General features: G+C 42.0%; 1 protein-coding gene across 1 annotated transcript in view; it reads right to left on the bottom strand.

Annotated features, from left to right (window-relative positions):
* meis2a (Meis homeobox 2a) overlaps positions 1 to 12338 on the bottom strand; it is a gene marked incomplete in the record, with an annotated part of 102033 nt that extends 89695 nt beyond the window's left edge. The window contains 7 exon segments of the mRNA XM_030356219.1: positions 7687 to 7836; positions 8359 to 8409; positions 9068 to 9118; positions 9396 to 9537; positions 10151 to 10383; positions 10943 to 11791; positions 12122 to 12338. Coding sequence (XP_030212079.1) covers positions 7687 to 7836; positions 8359 to 8409; positions 9068 to 9118; positions 9396 to 9537; positions 10151 to 10383; positions 10943 to 10954 — 639 coding nt within the window.
* Positions 12339 to 20000: the final 7662 nt, after the last annotated feature.

Below are 20000 nucleotides of genomic sequence, written 5' to 3' on the forward strand. Positions count from 1 at the left end.
AGAGCTGGGCACATCAGCCATGCCAGGAAAGCACATGGAAACCCTCTGGAAACACACATGCATTAGGTCACAGTCGTGAATGGCATACATAGAGGGAGGGGGAGCGAGGGCTGGAGCCAACACAAGCCTCTCCCATCGTGTGAAATGCATTTAGGCCAGAATATTTAGAGCCCGGTGCTCTCTGCTGCTTATGCTGTTGTTGTTGTTGTTGCATGTCCCCTAAGACAGAGAACGACTGGGTTGTACTTCCTCACATCCAGACGCCCACGAGACAAGACCTGAAACACCACGTTGCCTCTCTAGCCATCTCTCTATCACTCTCTCTCACTCTTTTATTTATTCTCTCTCTGTCTCTCTCTCAGCTTTTCTCTATCACCCTCTCTCTCTCTTTTATTTCCTCTCTCCCTCCGTCTCTCTCACAGCTCCTCTCCTTTCCCCATCTCTCTTGCCTGCGATGGCCCGAGCATGGCTTTAATGCAACAAACTGAATCGATAGGACTTAATTTAGCTATCATTGCAGGGTAATGTGTCATTTTTAATGGTGCCTGCACTAAATTAAATTCAAAGACACCTCAGCTAATGGTGTTAAGGCCGTGGAAAGATATTTTGCTGTGATTTGCAGGCGGTGTACACTGAGTGGAACCGTGAACAGGAATATGTATATACAGACAGAAGACTTTGTTAGTTAGACACTTACAGGGCAAAAGGCGGGTTGTATTACTTCATGAAGTGTCTAATAACACACCGTCTTTCTCGCGATACTGTATATGCGCATGAAGCGCATGGAGCGCATGTATATTTCTTTGAAGCCAAAACACACACGCATGTTTTATTTAAACCTGTGGGTCACCTCTAATCTATGAGCATATCTTCAAAAGGAGACAGCATATACCACAACAACGGCGTTAACTTTCCACACTCAACAAGGCGACAAAAGCAACAGTCTTTCCTCCCGCTGAATAATTTAGTGGACCTCTCTGAGCTATAGAGGATGCATTATCAGACACCGCCGCACCTCACAACACACACACACACACACACACACACACACACACACACACACACACACACACACACACACACACACACACACACACACACACACACACACAAACACAAACACAAACACACGCACTCGCTCACACAACATTTTGTTGGGCCCATGGGTGTAATAAAGTTCAAACAAACTGTAGAGTAGGGAAAAAAAGGAAAAGGAAATTCCATGTGACTCAGCCTGCCTCAAAATAAAAGGCAAATAAAGAGAAAATAAACAAAAAAATACAAAATCTATATTTCAATGAATATAAAAATTATAAAATATAAAATATATACATACTGTATACATATATATATATATTTATAAATAATATATATATGTCCTTTGGTGTGTGTGTGTGTGTGTGTGCGTGGCTATTCCCTAAAGCAGGGCATAATTAGGAGTCAAACATGGTTCACTCCATGTTCTTCTCTAATTGTGTTAAAGAGCAGTGTTACAAGGAGGAGCAGAATACAAGAAAACACGCACACACTCCCTTAAACGCACACATACATACACACACACACACACACACATACACACACACACACACACACACACGCAAACACACACACACCAAAGGGAGCCGCAGCAACAATAGGACTAGATGGAAAATACGATACAAAGGCAAGCGTGGTCTCTGGGGGCTGCCCTCCTCTATTTGCGGGGTTAGCGACTGGCGGTGGATAATACAAGCTGTAATTAATATAAAAGCAGGAGACAATACGAGGGAGGAAGGGCCCGCAACACCGCCAGGGCCACAGGAGAGCCGCAGAATGCTGCCGTCTATGTTTGCTGCTGTCCCCCATCGCTCATTTACCCACACACACACACACACACCTACACTCACAGACACACACACACACACCTACACTCACAGACACACACTCACACACCTGTCCCATCTCCCCTAGCAGCACAGCTACCCACCTCTCCTCCTCCTCTTACTCCTCCTCCTCCCTCTCCAATCTACTCTGACTACATCCCTAGGAATTTCAAATGAAATTGATTCAGCAACATCATGGAATTTTTTTTCTTTCGCTTCCTTCCCCACCACAAATTCCCATGGACACAGGGATGGAAAAGAGAGGAGAGAGGAGGAGGAGGAGGAGGAGGAGGAGGAGGAGGAGGAGGAGGAGGAGGAGGAGAGGGAAAGGAGGGGAGGAGGGTGAAAACAGGCGAGGATGGCTCAGAAGGAGAGCTCTTATCCTGGGCCTCGTTGTTGCCATCGACGACGCCGGTGCCGAGAGGAGGGAAGAGCCAGAGGAATCCTCTGTGCCGAAAAACATTTGCGAAATCGCTGACACGCCACAAAACATCCAGGGTCATAAATCAAAAGGCGAGGCTTACATTTCAAGACGCATCTTGCCACACGGTATAAGCAGTTAAGGACTCAACCCACTTTTTTCTCTCTTTTTTTTTTTTTAAAGCTGAACATTATGTGTAATTATACACAGGCGCTAAAGATGTGTAAAGTAGGTGCAACCGCTGTTCAATGGCTGAGTGTTTACAACACCCACAATTATCCCAGAAATAGAGGCTTTAACTGAACAGCTAATAATTCACCTCGTGCGGGTTCCACCAAACATGAGCTATCATCTAAGTAAGACCAATAGGGCAATGTCTTTATGTTATGTTCTTAGTCAAAAGCTCATAAACACACTGCTAAGTGGATTAAGAAAACAATAAAGGGTCAAAATTGTATATGTATTCAAGTAATTCCTAGGTGTGAAATATTTCAGCAGTCCCATATAAAAAAAAAAAAAAAAACTGGAACTGAAAACCAGATTTCTGGTCTTGCTTAACTAGTTGCTAATCACAAGCTAAGCTGAGTGAGAGATGCAACAAGTGAGCCTAGCCGATCCTAGCCTCACTCACACACACACACTCTCTCCCTCTCACACAAACACACAATCTCTCTTTCTCTCTCTCTCTTTCCCTCCCTCCCTGTCTCTCTCCAGCTATGGCCGTGATTAGATATGCCTGCCAAAAGAGGTCCCTGCTCCTCTCGACACTAATCAAATAGGAAACGCGAAGGCCCAGACATCCCAACCGTCAACAGAAAACACAACTGTCTGGAACAGCAGACACACTGTACAGTATTTCTCTCTCTTTCTCTCTCTCTCTCTCTCTCTCTCTCTCTCTCTCCCTCTCTCTCTCTCGCTCTCTCTCTCTCTCTCTCTCCTCGTCTACCACCACATACTACTTACACCAGCAAAAGGGGGGGGGGGTGGATGGCTGAGAGAACCCCAACGCGGGTTCCCCCGTGGGAGGGAAGAACACAAAGCCGGGGTCTGAATCAAAACACCTCCAGGAAGGGAGAGAACACTATGGTTCAGCGGCCCAGTTGGGCCTGCGGGCAGCAGCCTGGTGCACAGTGAACCCTGGGCAGGCCCAAGTGTGTGCTTTGTCTTGGACTTTCTGTGGTAGTTTTAGTATGACACGCACACAAACACACACATCCAGACACTCAGCCAATATGTTGCATAACTCTCCTTATCTCAAGCGCCCTCCCGACAAGAGTGAACCAATGTGTGTGTGTGTGTGCAAGATGAGCTAATGTTTTTTTCCTTCACTGTACCTTTCATTGTACCAACACAACATCAGATCAAAACGATATTACTAGTACTACTAGGTCTTTACAGTACATTCCACACCACATTAGATCAACGCTATATTACGATTAGACCTTCTGACTGTACCTTCTACAAAACATTTGAATACATTATACTACTAGCACTGCTCCTGCAACCCACACCGGCTTTTTTCACTGTACCATCGACGTCATATATTGTGGGTCAGATCCCCGCAATGGCTTGCTACAAAAGCCTCAACCTCGTGGCAAAAACAGCTGATATAAATACTTGGGATCTTCCCCGGGCAGAGCTTTACAATCCTTCCAGCTTGTAGAGACCAACTGGATCTAACAAGAACACTACAGAGATCCTTCTTCCAACTACGGAGATCCTCAGCCCTTTGTCGTACGTCTGCTATCATTTTATATAACTGAAAGAAGAAAGGAAAAGCATATATAATCCATGCTTGTGAACATAAAAAAAGTATTCTCCTCAATATGTACGGCTTGATTGAAAAATGCCACACAATAGCACAGGCGGGCACAAAGGCTACTTCATTAGAAGAGATAACGCTCAGAAGCCATTCATTAATTTTGCCTCGCTAATTGGATGTAGCTCGGAGAAGGCAAAGATGTATTTTCATTAATTAAAAGACAAGGGAGCACGCCACAGTAGAGCAATTCAATGTACCGTCAATCTATATGTTTTATCTCTATCTATCAATCATTCGGTATATCTATCTATCTATCTAGCCTGTCTATCCGTCTATTCATCTATCTATCTAATTGTCTGTCTGTCAGTTAGTCAGTCGCTCTATCTGTCTAACTATCTATCTATCTATATATCTATCTATCTATCTATCTATCTATTTGTCAATCAGTCCCTCTATCTATCTCTCTCTCTCTCTCTCTCTCTCTCTCTCTCTCTCTCTCTCTCTCTCTCTCTCTCTCTCTCTCTCTCTCTATCTTTCTCTCTCTCTTTGTATATAAATATATATGTATGTGCATATATATAAATATATATATACAGATATATCATCTAACTTTTAAGTGGGATTAACAAAACATTATTATCACTCCATGAGACGATACAAGGGGTGGGGGTTGGCTGGTCAGCCGCTGTGGGTATCAGGAGGAGGTGGGTGATGGTGTGTGTGTGTGACTCTATGTGTGTGTGTGTGTGTGTGTGTGTGTGTGTGTGTGTGTGTGTGTGTGTGTGTGTGTGTGTGTGTGTGTGTGTGTGTGTGTGTGTGTGTGTGTGTGTGTGTGTGTGTGTGTGTGTGTACGCAGGACAGGGGGGCGTGAAGCCGTCACACTGCAGGGCAGATCAGAGCGTATCAGCAGAGTCAGCATGGCATCTTTTCTATTTATGCCACAGCACAAAATCATCCCCCTAAGAAACCCATGCATTCAGTGTAAATAAAACTGTGCCAATTAGGCTCTATCGCCAGGTGAAGATGCGAATGGGGGGGGGGGGGGTGGGGGGCTGGGGGGGGGGGGGTGTTGGTGGGCGATGGGGGGGTAGACAATCTGGAAAGGGCTGCCTCCTTCAGCAGTGAGAAACACATCTTTCCCCCCCCCCCCTACCAAAACCAACTCTCACCAAATGAGATGTGGCCCGAGGCAGTATATTAAAAATGCATATCAAAGCAAAGGGAGAGAGGAGAAGAAATGGACGTGAGAGCGTCCAACTAAACACATTTGCATATCTAACTATCAAATTGCCTTCCCCCAGCTCTCCGCACCAAGAGCCAAAATGATTAATCAAATAATTCAGAAAAAATTATTTACAACAAAATGAAACAATAAATAAATATATAAATACCCAGCAAGAGCAGTGAAGCGGTGGCATGATGCTGTGTGTTTTGCTATACATTCCGTGTTGACACAAACGTAAAACTCACAGCTTTCTTGCAGGTGAAGTGCTGCAGTTAGTTAACTATTTACTACCAGGTCATAATCACACAGCACAGGCTGACGCGGAGACACACAAACACAAAGTATGTGCATACCATAACCATTACCACTACCTATACTATTTTTTTTTTTCAATACGGTTTATATGTCACATATGTTTATGCAAAATAGTGTGAACATTTGTTATCACTGTTAACACTCTTAAGAGACAACATCTCTTATCTGTTTTTTTAACCAAAAAATCATTCCTGTTAAATCCAGCATTTGTCATAGAAATATATGTGGACTTTTCTAGCACAAAACAAATAAAGAAATCATTCTACATATAACCACTTAATGGGCAAGTCAGTGTGAAATCCCCAGGGATAAATGTTTTGTAAATCAGCTTTAAAATGTATTTATTTGTTGCTGTTCCTCGTGTGCTTTATCAGCATATCAGATTTTCTAATTATACAAATATGTCTCACGAGTGGTCTGGTGACAAAGCAAAAGAAGAAGGCACGGTTGGATATTTGGCTTGAGTATCAGCCATCTGCCATGAAACTAAACAGGCTATAGTTTATCTCATCCCCTCAATATAAACAACATCATGCCTCGTTTCTACACTGGTGCTGCATGGGCTTTTCACAATCCTGCTATTGCGATGATTTCTCGGCAACACACTGGCATTTGCAGTCTGCTTGTGTTTAAATACATATGTGTGCCGAATTGTCTGGTGAACGGCGACGGCTAACAGAAGTCCCTGCTATCGGGCCTATAGCCAGAGCCAACAGATGCAACGCACTGACTCTGCACAGCTCCTAAATCTGCTGTAATTCTTAAATGGTTTGAACTTAGTGTGCTCCTAGCTTAACGATAGACACTTTTTAGCGAGGTTAGTTCACTTATTTCACAGAAAACATAATTTCCCCTCACCCAGATGACACATTCAATCACACCTACACCATAATAGACCAGCTTATTCCATAATGATTTTTTTTTTAAAAAAAAACAGTTTATTGCTTGCTATGTTTTAAACCTTGGGGATCGATCCTTAATTTTTAAAGGCATTAGTGTACTTCAGGTAAATATAATTGAATTCAGCATTGGAGCCCGGAGTCATAAAACGTCAAGCGGAGGAAGAGCTGCACCACAGTGCTAATCGATACGAGACAATTAAACAAATCTACATCAACGGCAAAGCAAATAAAGTCCAACTCCATACGAGCCATCATATGCCTTGTGAACTTGACATTGATGGTCAGCCTTTAGTCCTGATATCTATCTCAATAGGGTTCCACTTTCTCCACCTCCGCAGCCAAATCCGAGGCTATACACGCACAGACCAGGGGCAGCGCCCACAGCCCACAAATAAAGCTCTTTTCTCTTTAAATATCAGCCTAAAGCAAAAGCTTAGCGCTGATACCCTGCTTTAATGTTAAACCTGCGGAACACATAATTGCTGCGCGTTTTCGGTGTAGGCTACAGCACACACTACACTAACAGCCATGCATGCAGTCGAAGACACACACACACACACACACACACACACACACACACACACACACACACACACACACACACACACACACACAATGACACTAACACACACACACACACACACACACACACACACACACACACACACACACGCACGCAGCCACGCAAACCCATACACCCACACACACACACGCGCGCGCACACACACACAAATACACACACACACACACAAACACACACACACACACACACACACACACACAAACATTATACACACATGAATGCCCCTAATCAAAAGATTAAAACAATAACTCTTTCCATTGTGTCACTCCAAGCTTTTGACCTTAGAACAACGACCGTCATATTTTTTTTTACAAAGCACTTAGCACCCTTTGCTTATGGTTACAATATAAATATATATACTCAGCCAAAGTAACCTAAAACAGCACGACTTGTGAAATGGCCAACAAATATTTAAGTGTCTTTTCAAAAACATCTTTTTGAAAACTGTTTATAATAAATAAGCTCAGAGAGCAGACACGTCCGCTTTCAGCAGACTAGTATTTCCTTTCACAGCACCAACGCATGCAGACAAAAATCAATAGCCATATGCCTACACAAAAGCATCCACATTAAACAACTTTTACATTCCATATTAAGGAGAGAGAATGGGACTTACATGATCTGCAAGGTTAGTCGAAGATCCCGATAGCTCCTCGTGATCTGATTTTGAGCTGCCATCCCGTTCGTCAATAACTAGATCTATTGGCATTTTTCCTTTCAAACAACTGATGTACCGGTGGCAAAAATTGTCGCAGAGCTCATGCACCTAGAACAAGGGAAACACCTTGGTTCAGGATGGGGAAACGCTGAGGTTGGTCCAAGAATAACTCAAATTAAGGGATATTATCGGCAGAGTCAAGGAAACAATAGTGAAATTGTTGCGGTGGTTATTATTCTCCAGGGACAGGAGCAACAGGTTGAGGGACAAAAACAATAAACAAGCAAGCTATAGCCTACGCTGGATAGATAATAAGTATTTGATAGAAAATCTCAAGATCAATAATAATGTCAATGCATGCAAAAGTGAGAAGCCATTTCGCCAATTATAGTAACGTGAATACATACATTCTTAATGTAGGCCTATACATAGTTTCAACTTTTTGTCACCGGTACTGTATCGATGTAAGATACAACGGCCTATTGTATTTGCAAAACAATCATTGCATTCAATAATGTAGGTCTATGCAGTTCTTAATTGGAATTAAGATAAAATAAAAAGAACGGTGTTGTCCATCGCATTGCGCTTAATAATTTAAAAACATGATAAAAAATATATAATAACATTTACCTTTTCTAATTCCAAAAGGTGAAATCGTAATACTTGTATGGCTTGTATCATCTGTAAAAAAAAAAAAAAAAAAAAAGAAGAATACAATTAGCATATTTTCTTCACCATAAAGCCACAACAATGTCATGGCAAAAATGTCAAAAATTTTGAGTCAGTGAATTATACCATATCTTCCCTTCATTGAATCTCACGAGTAAAGGCCTACCACAGGGACTACATGTGCTATACATGTTATAGGCCTAAATGTACATCCTTCTAAATTTGACGTTACAATTGTGTCCAGACTTTTCCTCACATTATACGTTTGTCCATGATTTGAGCTTTAATAGTCATTTCCAAAGTGCCCTAAGGCAAATAAACAAAGTTAAAGGCAGATTGTGTGCACATAGCTTTCTAGTGACCATGGCTACAGGGGAGTTGACCCGCCGAGGGAATCCAGCGTCTATCCCATAATGAGGCTACGCTCTCGGCCTCCTGTTGGTAGCATTTCACGTTGCCACTCCACACCCCTCTGAGCAATAATCCGAGCTTTATTTTGAAACAATGTATTTGTCCTTGAATGTTTACTTTCTGGAATATGCACTCACTTTGCCCTGGGTATTGTTGTGGTTATACGGACCACTGTCCACACAAATTAGGAGAGTTAATAATAGGTGGGGAAAAAAATATATATTTAGGGACATAGAGCAATATCAAATGATGAGCTTACCAAATTGTCCAACTCTGGATTTGATGAAAATAAAGGTTTTTCTGCGCGGACCTAAAAATACACACAGAATATGAATATTAATTTACATGTGAAATCCCCAGCCTAATTATGCAATTGTGAAATATAACAATATCTACGTTATTAATTTGACTCAATGAAACAATTAACGACATATTATTTCCTATAGGCTAATTAAAAAAAACATAAATACTCTCAAATGAGTCCCATCCACTGTAACTTCCACTGTAAACCATAATCCCCCGAGCTCCTATTGAACGCACAACGCGCGTTCGAAGGTGATTTGAAGTTAACACGTTATTAAATTGACCTGTTTGGCAAAGACTGCGATGTCCTCGTTGAATGAATCTGAAGAGCAGACGTCGCCGCCCGCCACACCGGGCTCCCTCGGAGTGCAGGTCGCCAGCTCGCACTTCTCAAAAACCAGCGCGAGCAGGGGAAATAAAGGGTGACTGCAAAAAGAGAGAAGACATAGACCATCTATTTAAACCCATGCTCCCAGAAAGACTCGGCGTAGGCCTACATGCGATCTGAACCACCCCAGCGAGTGCGTGTATAAGATAACTACAAACAAACAAAACAACTCATCGAAGCTGTGATGTTCTAACGCTTTACGGCACTGCCAGTTGACACTCATTGCATGTTGTGCTGTTGTGGTTAGGACGATATTTCAGAAAGCATCTAAGAACTTTTTGTAGTCGAAATCAAAACAAGTCAGCCTACTTGAAGACAATAACAAGTTTGTTTTTTGCTTCGTGCTTTGGCTACCATATCCTTATAATAATATAGTCGTTAAGGTTGTATGAATCCCAATTAAAGAATGTAGAATGTAATTTTTATTTTTGTAGACTGAACATAAATATATTTTAATTCTATTTTAAGGGTGTCACTTGTAGTTTCATGATAAGTGCGTAAAATCCAAATCCACTAGAATGACCTGCCTAAAAACGTCTAAATTATAATTGCCATTTTTATAAAACAAATCAGCAGAGCGCAATCCCACATCCAGAAAACACTGCAATGATTCGCCGTAGGTATACAAGAGTTTCTGTTTTCTTCACCTACCCATAAATTTGATCTTTATCCCTCTTTAGAACGTCGTTGACAGCGGAGCCCATGCTAGTGGGCATAACGTTGGGATGGGGGGCATGAGCCCCGTAGTGTTGGCTGGCGTGGAGCGGGGGACCATGGTTCAAGTGATGGACCTGAGGAAGCGGCCGAGGAGCGTGCGGGTCTCCGTACATAGACGCCGGGACTCCCACTCCGTCCATCCCACCGTAGTGGGCCAGCTCATCGTACTGGAACAAAAAATCATCAAACCAAGCGTTAACCACCGCCGCACCGACTCTTGAACAAAACCGATAGAGATACACAGCTGTTGTATTAAACGTTGCTTTTACAATTTCCAAGAATATAAGAAATACACTCGTTTGCTTTTGCCTTTTACTCTAGCGATGTTGGAGAAAAATAAAGAGCATAAGCCACATTCCTCTCGCTGCGCCGTACATTGTTAAAAGTAGAAAGTAGACCTATGGCTAAAACAATCAATGCAATCCAAAAGATTTGTCATTACCAAAAACATTGTAAACTTCTTTATCGCCGAAGGAGAGTTACTTTGGCAAAACACCGAATTAGTTTGCAGTCCTCTGTGAAAGTGCTCCACGATACACGCAGAGGCAGTCGGTTAAGCAAAGGCTGTCACTTTGCTTGAAGAGTAAGGCACTGCAAAAATGTCAAATATAGGTCTACTGTCTTACGAATACTTTGTAAAGTAGCTCCCACCGACAAGAGGATAGCGATACTGAGGCCTTCCTATAATGGATTTGTATAGATAAGTGTTGGAGATTTAAAACCTACCCTTTGCGCCATCAGACTGCCCTCCAATAAACTCCTCAATGTGTCGAATATTTAATATCCCAGTACGGTTGGAAAGTGATTTAGTAGTAAGATTCCCCTTTCAAACAACTTTGCGAATTCTCCTATTCGCTAATGTGCTTCAGTTGAAGTAGTAGCATGAGGAGTTTTACAATTTTTCTTGTTTTCCTCTTTCCTCAAAAAAGAAAAAAATGCGCCAAACTGAAGGTTACAATCGGCCCATCAACAACCTGCATGTAACTAAACTGTCGTGTCTCATGGCTTTTTGCCACTCCAGCTGTCAATCAAAGCCAGAGGTTGTCAAGGTAATGAATGAATGATGGTTGGTGATGATGTTCAAGAGAAGATGAATCTTTTTAGCCCGTTTTCATCCCGCAAGTCCGCGTCCCCTTCTCTCACTCCGGATCGCTGTGTTGTTTTATTGTAAGTGTAAAAAAAAAAGAAAAATCAGAAGAAATTAAGGGATCGCAGTTGCAGATCTTTCCTCCTTTTTCCCCCCGTAGGTATTTGGTCTATCTCGCGGTCTGAGATGAGTGAGTGTCAGCGCGTGTTGGCAGGTTGGCTGCTTGCTTGCTTATAGAACAGAGTCAGTTCGCTGCGCTGATCGGTGGGCGAATGAAATGACGGATCCCGGAAGTAGTGGTGGCCATAGCCAGTCCTGCAGCAGCTCGACGAGAGAGGAGAGACCCAATCCTGTGATATGCAGAGTATGCACGACGAGGACGGCTTCAACTCTTCACGGGGGGAAAAGCCAAACAACACTTCTTCTTCTTCTTCTTCTTCCTCCTCTTCTTCTTCTTCCCCCAGCAATTCCTCTCGTCGAAAAGACTCCTGAAGTAAAACAGAAATCGCAAGATAAAGAAGTTTTTTTTTTTTTTTTAACCAGCGCGGGTGTTTAGACTGCAGCTGTTAATAATACCGAGTCGAATAAATACAGCCGAGACTAATTCACATGACATAAAAAGCACATTAAAACAGTATTAAGCATGATGATTTCCAAGTTTTACGCACGGTCAACTCGTAGCTAGAGATTAGCAGTCAAATATTCGAACTTTTATCCAGCTTACCGATTACATGCAATGAACACGGTATAAACCATGAGCATCATAAATTAAAAGTATCTGATGCATTTTGAGTTTAATTTATGAGCATGACGCTTACTTGTTATCTGTAGTGGGGTTACAGCCGGTGTGCCTGCAATAGGCTATCTACAGCAATACCTTCCAATCTCACAGATAATTATGCTATATGGCCCGTTAAGGAAATTAAACAATACGGACCACCCCTCTAAGCCTAGAATGAACTTTTCCAGGCAGAGAAAGCTTTTGTGGAGAAGTAATTTTGTGTTTTTCTTTCCTCCAATCCCCTGTCTTGATAGAAATCGTGCCTTACCTCGGAGTAGTCAATTATCAAAGCTCCCCAAGACCATCAATCATGTGAGGAGATTGAAGTTTAGAGGAGGAGCAACGCTCCGGCCATTGATTCCACTGAAGCCCTATTTTCCCCCTCAGCTCTTAGGAACAACACAGGAGCAGGCCATTTATCCCCTTTAATATTTAACTTCATCAACGATAGTGTGCCCTGTGCGTAGATGACATCATCGGGCGTATTGATAGGTTTTCACATACAGGCATCCTCTTATGGCTATCCTTGATTTTTTTTTTGGTGGAAAGTCGACCAAAGTACTCCAAGGTTTATGATGAGCCAGACACATGTACGGAGAGGGAGAGAAAAAACAGGGTTGTTTGGATGCCGTCGGAGGGTCAACAAACTCCCCCCAACTCACAACAACAACAACCAAAAAAAAGCCATATGGTTTATCGAGCCGCACAACAGAAATAGCAATTAAAAAGATTTAATAAATGAAGCAGTGACAACGCTTATGTTTGCTGGCATAAGGGGTGGGAAGACGCCCGGCACACGAGCAAAAAAAGCAGGACTGCAGGGTTGACAAACGGCTGTGTGGACATTTGGTGCGTGCAATACCCCAAGAAGGAACTACAGCGCGGCGCGCACAGCCCCGTGGCGATCACCGTCTCCAGGTCTCTCTCCTCAGCACTCTGCGCTCTGACCGCCGAGCCGCTCTGTAAACACAACCAGCAGCCAGCAGTGTGTGTCTGCTGCCGAAGACTGCTCCTGCTATTTTTATAAGCTAAATACTATCGTTCACATTGATTTGTGCACTAACGGTTTGACGCTTGTTCTTTTCCTCCTCGGGACCAGCGGTGAGTAGCCAAAGCCCTTTTACTGTAGTATAGCGTAACCATTGTGATGGGGGGGTGGGGGGGAGTGGGGGTTATAAGTGAGTTCCGCGTGATTGGGTGTCCTTGACTGCGCTGTGTAATGGGAAGTTTTGTAATTGTTTTATTAAATTGAACTGTGTTATTGGGGTGTTCAGGTTTTAGTCAGTGTTTTTGTGTGTAAAATGTAGTTTCCGCGAAATATATTGAAATGTTTGAGCGAAAATAAAAAAAATAAAACATTAATCATGAAAAAATGCTACATCGTTTCGCTTTTATTTTGAAAACATGTAATTATCCCCCAAAAGGACGGATGCAAACAGTCAAGAGAGCGTGCGAAAATTGCAACGCTTAATTATGCGTAACCGATGCTTGCTTCTCCAGAAACGTATTATGTGCCCTTAAACACCCATCAAGAAATTGGACGGGTTGCATTATTAAAAGTTTTTACTTTTGCTAAAACGTGTGGTCAATTACCGGAAACAACAGCCTATGACCAATGCGCGTAAATATATTGCAAAAGGGCATTACATCGAGCCTAAAAAGTGTATACGTAGTGTGTTGTCCATGTAGCCTACAACGCCTTTTTAATGTGTTCTTCTAACTTGTAGGCTATTTAACACTTTTTTTTACTCCCAATGAAAAAATAGCCTACAATATTCAAGTTGGTATTAATTAAGACGTCTAATAAATTAGGCATACAATAGATAACTGTCAAAAAAAATCCCCAGTTCTGTATTATAGAGGAAAGTCTACTACATTAGCCTACTATATTACTATATTCACAATGGTCTGTTTTACAATGCGATTGTATACGAATGGGAGGGAGAAAGAAATCAGTGTAACTCCGCGCGTAACTGAGTCAACGTGTAGATCATTCACCACTACGGAGGATGGCATTAACAGGCGGTAAAATTTCATCTGGTGGTGTCAAATTGAGGTCATTTTAGGGTTAAAGCGCTCGGTGTCCGCGCGGGACAAGGCCAGCTGCGTTTGGATTCATTAGGGGACAGGGGATCCATTTCAAGGAAAACACTACGGAGACAAGCACGAGGCTAAAGATCCTCTCCATGTCATCCTTAAGGTGCATATTAAGAAGCCCCACTGTATAATCCAACAACACCCCCCCAAAAAAACTTCAATTTTCTAAGTCAACCCTCTATGTTGACACACTCGCAGGACTTATCTTGGCCCTTGTTGCCCTGAGGTTTGCCTCTCTCTCTATGCAAGCCTGTTGCCCGATATGGAGAGTTGTATTGTTGGTTTAATTCCTTCAAAAAGATCACTGATATGAAACGAGTTTTAAATCCTCTTAGTGACCTTAAACACTCTTGGGGAAACAATTGTCCATGAACCACGGGGACAAATAAAATCGACTTAATCTCGTTTGTAACTTTGTTCTTTCGCTGGCCCTTCACCGGTAGGCTATTTTAGATTATGTAAATGAACACGACTATGTGGAGAGCCTCGGTTAGATCTAGATCACAGGCGAGGTAAGCATACTAAAGGAAACTAGCATTCTTTGCTTTGCGTTAGGGGTGTGCCGATTTAAATATAAGAAGTAGAGTAAGCTACTGCATTTGGGTTAAAGCCGTATAGGCCTGTAATTTCAGTGCTCAGAAGAACTGTAGCTTATGTATAGTCAACAGTTACTATTCCATTATCAAAATGTAACCTACATGGGATGAAAGTGGTAGGCCTACATATAAATCATTATTTATATTAGGTCATTTTTATATTTGTATGTTGCCTCTATGTTTTCCTCTTATTGAAAGGCGAGGATTTCAGCCACCTGAACTCTCTTTGACCTCCGACTGAAATGTGACTAGCGTTTCAGAAAGTTGGAGTGAGCAACTCAAATACTTACAAAAGTTTCACGACTAACTGTAAATTCTTCAGCTCCAAAGCCTTATTTTCCCCTCCACCGATTCTCGGAGACTGGTGTCAGAGGGTTAGTCAGGGAGGGGTGGGAGGGAGAACGGAGGGAACAGAAAACTGTAACTGGCTTTCTCCTTGGTGCTATCGGCTATTGGAAGACTTTGCAGAGGCACCATCATATGCGCGGCCTTCCAGCGACACCTGGCGGAGTAAACAAATAGCGGGCGACGAACAAACGCAAGATATCAAATTGGTCAACGGAACATACAAAACGATTACTATAGAATTACTATATAATTATCATCAGGACTACAGGGGTTATATATTGGGTTTTTAATATAGGCCTATAGCATTTTAAAATACCAAATTGAATAGGCCTACATATAGGCTACGTTTGATTATGGCACACAAATGAGACAGTTAATTGTTTTTAGGTAGACCCAAATAATCGAATGAATAATAATGTTAGTGTTTTTTTCTACGGTTTATTGGTTATTTTCGATCCTTATTTTTAATGTTATTGTTACAGCTGTGATATACATAGTTAATAAATGGGATATTTTAGATATTATTGGCAAAAAATGTATCCAATAGGCCTATAAGACATTTATTTTTATTTTACTTTAAGTTGGAGTTTACAGTTGTCAATAGGATGGGATTTTAATGGTGTCGATAAACATCTGACAAGTCAAAGCAACGTTAAGCATTTAAACCACTATTGCAAGGCCGTGGTTGATAAAAATGAAATTGTAGCCCCTAGGAATTATGACATGACCATAAAATATGTCAAGATATTGAAAATAGCTTAAACAGATCTACAACATACTCTAAACGATCTAACCTTAACGAAAAAGAGCCCCGTGCCGATTACAACCTACAAATAATTCGGACCACTATGGTTGCTACATTTTTGGAAAGAGTGCTTATGTGTAAATGCATGCAATTATATCCATTTCTTAAATAATAGTCCTGGAGTATTGGCGATTCGTGAAATGCAAACGATGTATTGTTATCTTATTGATTAAACTAAATGTCAAAATAAACTCGACCTTTAGGGCCTAGACTAGACCTATTTCTTTATTTATTTTGCATTATTATAATTGAATAGGCAATAACAACAGAGCCTATACGCGTGCCAACAGAAGCAGACAGTGTGTACTCCTTGCTTGACAGTTCACTGCCTCCTCCCGGGAGAGCCACGGCTCTATCCTTGGCTGTGACACAGTTCCACCGTCAGGTCAGAGGATGACTGGCGTTAACGCATATAGGCGACCAAATGCTCCCCTAATGAGCTTGCGTCGGGTGTCGCGCCCAGAATACCGGCTGTAGGTAGGCTACATGTGTTGGTAATCTGCAGGGTTTAATCCCAGTGTTTCCACCCTAACACGCTACCAACATCCCCCGCAGAGGAGTGCGCAGCCGTGCCCCGATCGCCTTATCAGCCACCTCAAAAAGGGGGCTTTAACTGTGAATTTTTATTTCGGATTGAATGAGTCGACGTCTGCAGAGGCCCGCATTCAGCCACATTATGGGATGTAATTGAGAGAACTTTAAGTGTAGCCTGGGAAACCGAGAAGTTAATAGCGCTGACCCTCTTGCGTTACCTCTGTCGCTCATCATTTATCAGGCTTAAGGGGCTTAAAGAGCCAGCCCAGACCCACCCTTTATTACATATCAAACCCTCTCTGCCTTATCTACATTATAGCAAATACACGCATCGCTGCCTGTTATGCGGATTTGAAAAATAGAAACACGTTCAATAAAGTACCCCCCTTGCCCGCCCCCATCCTCCGATGATCAGAGGGGAGCGAAAAGAATATTGCTTTAGGCACAGAGGAGATGGATTTAACCCTTCATTAAATCGTCTTAATTCACCTCTCCGACGTTGAAAAATGAACATAAATTCTACCCTTGAGTTGTTTGTCCAGTAGACGGCACAATGGGATATGTCTTATATGAATAAGTGTTAAATCCTTTCACGGTATTGTTATTATTCAAAATTGAATAATCAAGTATGCGTTATATTAGATCGTGAATATAACAACTCAAGCTTGTCCCAACCACCTCATCCTCAATGCTTAAGAAATGAAGCCTATATCATGTAAATGTATAATACAAATGACCGTTTTTTTTTAATAAAAGTATCGGCTTCTATAATAGATGGGTTAACATAGATTTTGGAAAAAAATATATAATCATAGCTTATGGCCTACATAATCTTTTTTTTTTACTGAAACGATATGGCTGTAGGCAAGAAGTTTCATTTCATCTATTTACACACCTTCATAATAAATGGAAGGCCTACACCATGCACAATTATTTAAATTGTGAGAACGTGTCGATTCTTAATTTATTAATTTATCTGAATAAATAAGTGTTATTCTGATGTTATTTGATCTTAAGCAATAATTATTGTTCAAGAGCTGAAATGCATGTTGTAGGCCTATTTTTTGCTGTGCTGATGCATAAAAAATGCTAATCTATTATTGTGTGAATGGTGTGACGTGTATTTTACAATTGGATTATTACTGTTTTTCTATGGTTCCAACTTGATGGTAGATGTGAAAGTTGTTACTCCGTCCGTCAGCCACTACGCAGCTGCATTCACACCACACACACACACACACACACACACACACACACACACACACACACACACACACACACACACACACACACACACACACACACTCACTCACCCAGACAGGCACACACGCACACACAAACACACACACACACACACACACACACACACACACACACACACACACACACACACACACACACACACACACACACACACACACACACAGACGGGCACGAACACACAAACATACAGACACACACACACACAGACACACACACACACACACACACACACACACACACACACACACACACACACACACACACACACACACACACACAGCAACGGGTCTTGATATTCAAGTCACAGCGCAGAGTAAACACCACTCCCTTATTCAATAAACATCATCGACATGGCGATGTAGCTACCCAGCCATTTGCAAATAAGCAAAACTCTCCTAACGTTTCTGTTGTATTGCTGTATGTGTGTCTGAAATGTTTTTCAGGTGTCCTTAATTCCATTTTGAACCCTGGTTTGTTTAATCATTGCGGGTCGTATATTGTATTACCATGTACTTCCTTTTGTGAACTACTCAGAAAGTTTGTTATGTATTCGAAGGCCTACATTGCAGGGATTTTGTAGACTCATTATCAAGTGGCATTAAAATATTTGACCCATTGTGTTTTTGCCTTGTTCTGACTTATTTAATGAGTTTCCTGATGTATTTATTCTCATTGAGACTGAAGCTAAATGCATATTGGAAGCTCATTAGTCAATCCTCCCATAATATCACACACACAAGAACCTCTGATAATTCAAAAAACTAAAATTAAAGAACATTTTGTATCATTGATACAATGTTACTACCCGCCCAACGCACAAACAAACAAACACAAACACACAGAAACACACCAACACGCACAAACATGACCAAATGAACCGACACCTCTGGGGTGATTTGTGACGATTTAAAAAGATTATCCACTTTGCTTCAACATTTGTGGAAGTTGAGGTATACAACCCAGGTACACAAATGTAGATGAGTTGCTTTGTGGATGTGTGTGTGTGTGTGTGTGTGTGTGTGTGTGTGTGTGTGTGTGTGTGTGTGTGTGTGTGTGTGTGTGTGTGTGTGTGTGTGTGTGTGTGTGTGTGTGTGTGTGTGTGTGTGTGTGTGTGTGTGTGTGTGTGTGTGTGTGTGTGTGTGTGTGTGTGCGTCTGTGTGTGTGTGTGTGTGTGTGTGTGTGTGTGTGTGTGTGTGTGTGTGTGCGTCTGTGCGTGTGTGTGTGCGTGTGTGTTTGCTTTCCTTCGTCCCATTCGCATTGGTTCCACAAGCGGTCACATGACCCGACGAGGTATACCTGCGTATAATTAGCTGGCCTTGTCAAATAAAGCCACCGCTGATTCAAACGAGGAGTGAAATATCAAAGAGAGCGCGCTGGTTTGCCTTTTGCTTTGCCAGCCACTTATCCACAGAGGAGACAGAAAGGAGATCTGAGGAGCTCATGGGAGCCGTGGAGAGCCGGCGACAACAAAAACAACAACAACAACAACAACAACAACAGCATTCGGCTTCTCTTCTCTAAGATAAATATCGCCCCAACCTATGAAAAAAAACATGTTCAGGTTCACGCAAGTAACGGCGTATTTGTTTGTATTACGTTTCCTGGATACCTCGGATCTGGGGAGCTGGTAAGGTTATCCATCACCATGTTGGCCATGTCGAAACACATGACACATTAAGGTATGTGTGACAGTAGACCTCCTGAATACATTTTCACCAAGTTTACATCAAGGTCCAGAATAATAATAATGTTAATTTTCTTCTTGTGGATAGTATACTGTCATCAAACATAAACCCTAAGCCTGAACAGTAGGACATGATACAATAAAAACATCTAAGTGAAATAGCTATAGGTAAACCAGGTACTGCTCTAACGTTTGGAGTTACAATTTCTGAAACATTATATGAAATGCAAATAACTATCCAAGTTATTTTGGGTTGATGTAAGTCCATCCAACAGAATTAAAATTATGAAAGAATTTCCAAACCGAAAATAATCTTCCTCAGGATCTCCAATCCCAGACAGACTTGACACACCACGATGACGCACAGGCAAACTAAACTCTCGTTCACCCCCTCCCTCTAGACAAAAGAGCAATATTTCCTCCCACCTAAAACACCAACGGCTTGTGTTGGGAGTTTAAAACCTCAATCAATGTGAGCGGTTGACAAAAAGGTGATCCAACACTTTGACATGGTACTACAGTCGGTGGAAGGTGATCTCAACCGGCAACGGGAAAACAAAAACCCAAGGAAAAGCGTTCTTCTCCCTCT

The sequence above is a fragment of the Gadus morhua genome, chromosome 5, assembly GCF_902167405.1.
Source record: "Gadus morhua chromosome 5, gadMor3.0, whole genome shotgun sequence".
In the NCBI taxonomy this organism is placed as follows: Eukaryota; Metazoa; Chordata; class Actinopteri; order Gadiformes; family Gadidae; genus Gadus; species Gadus morhua.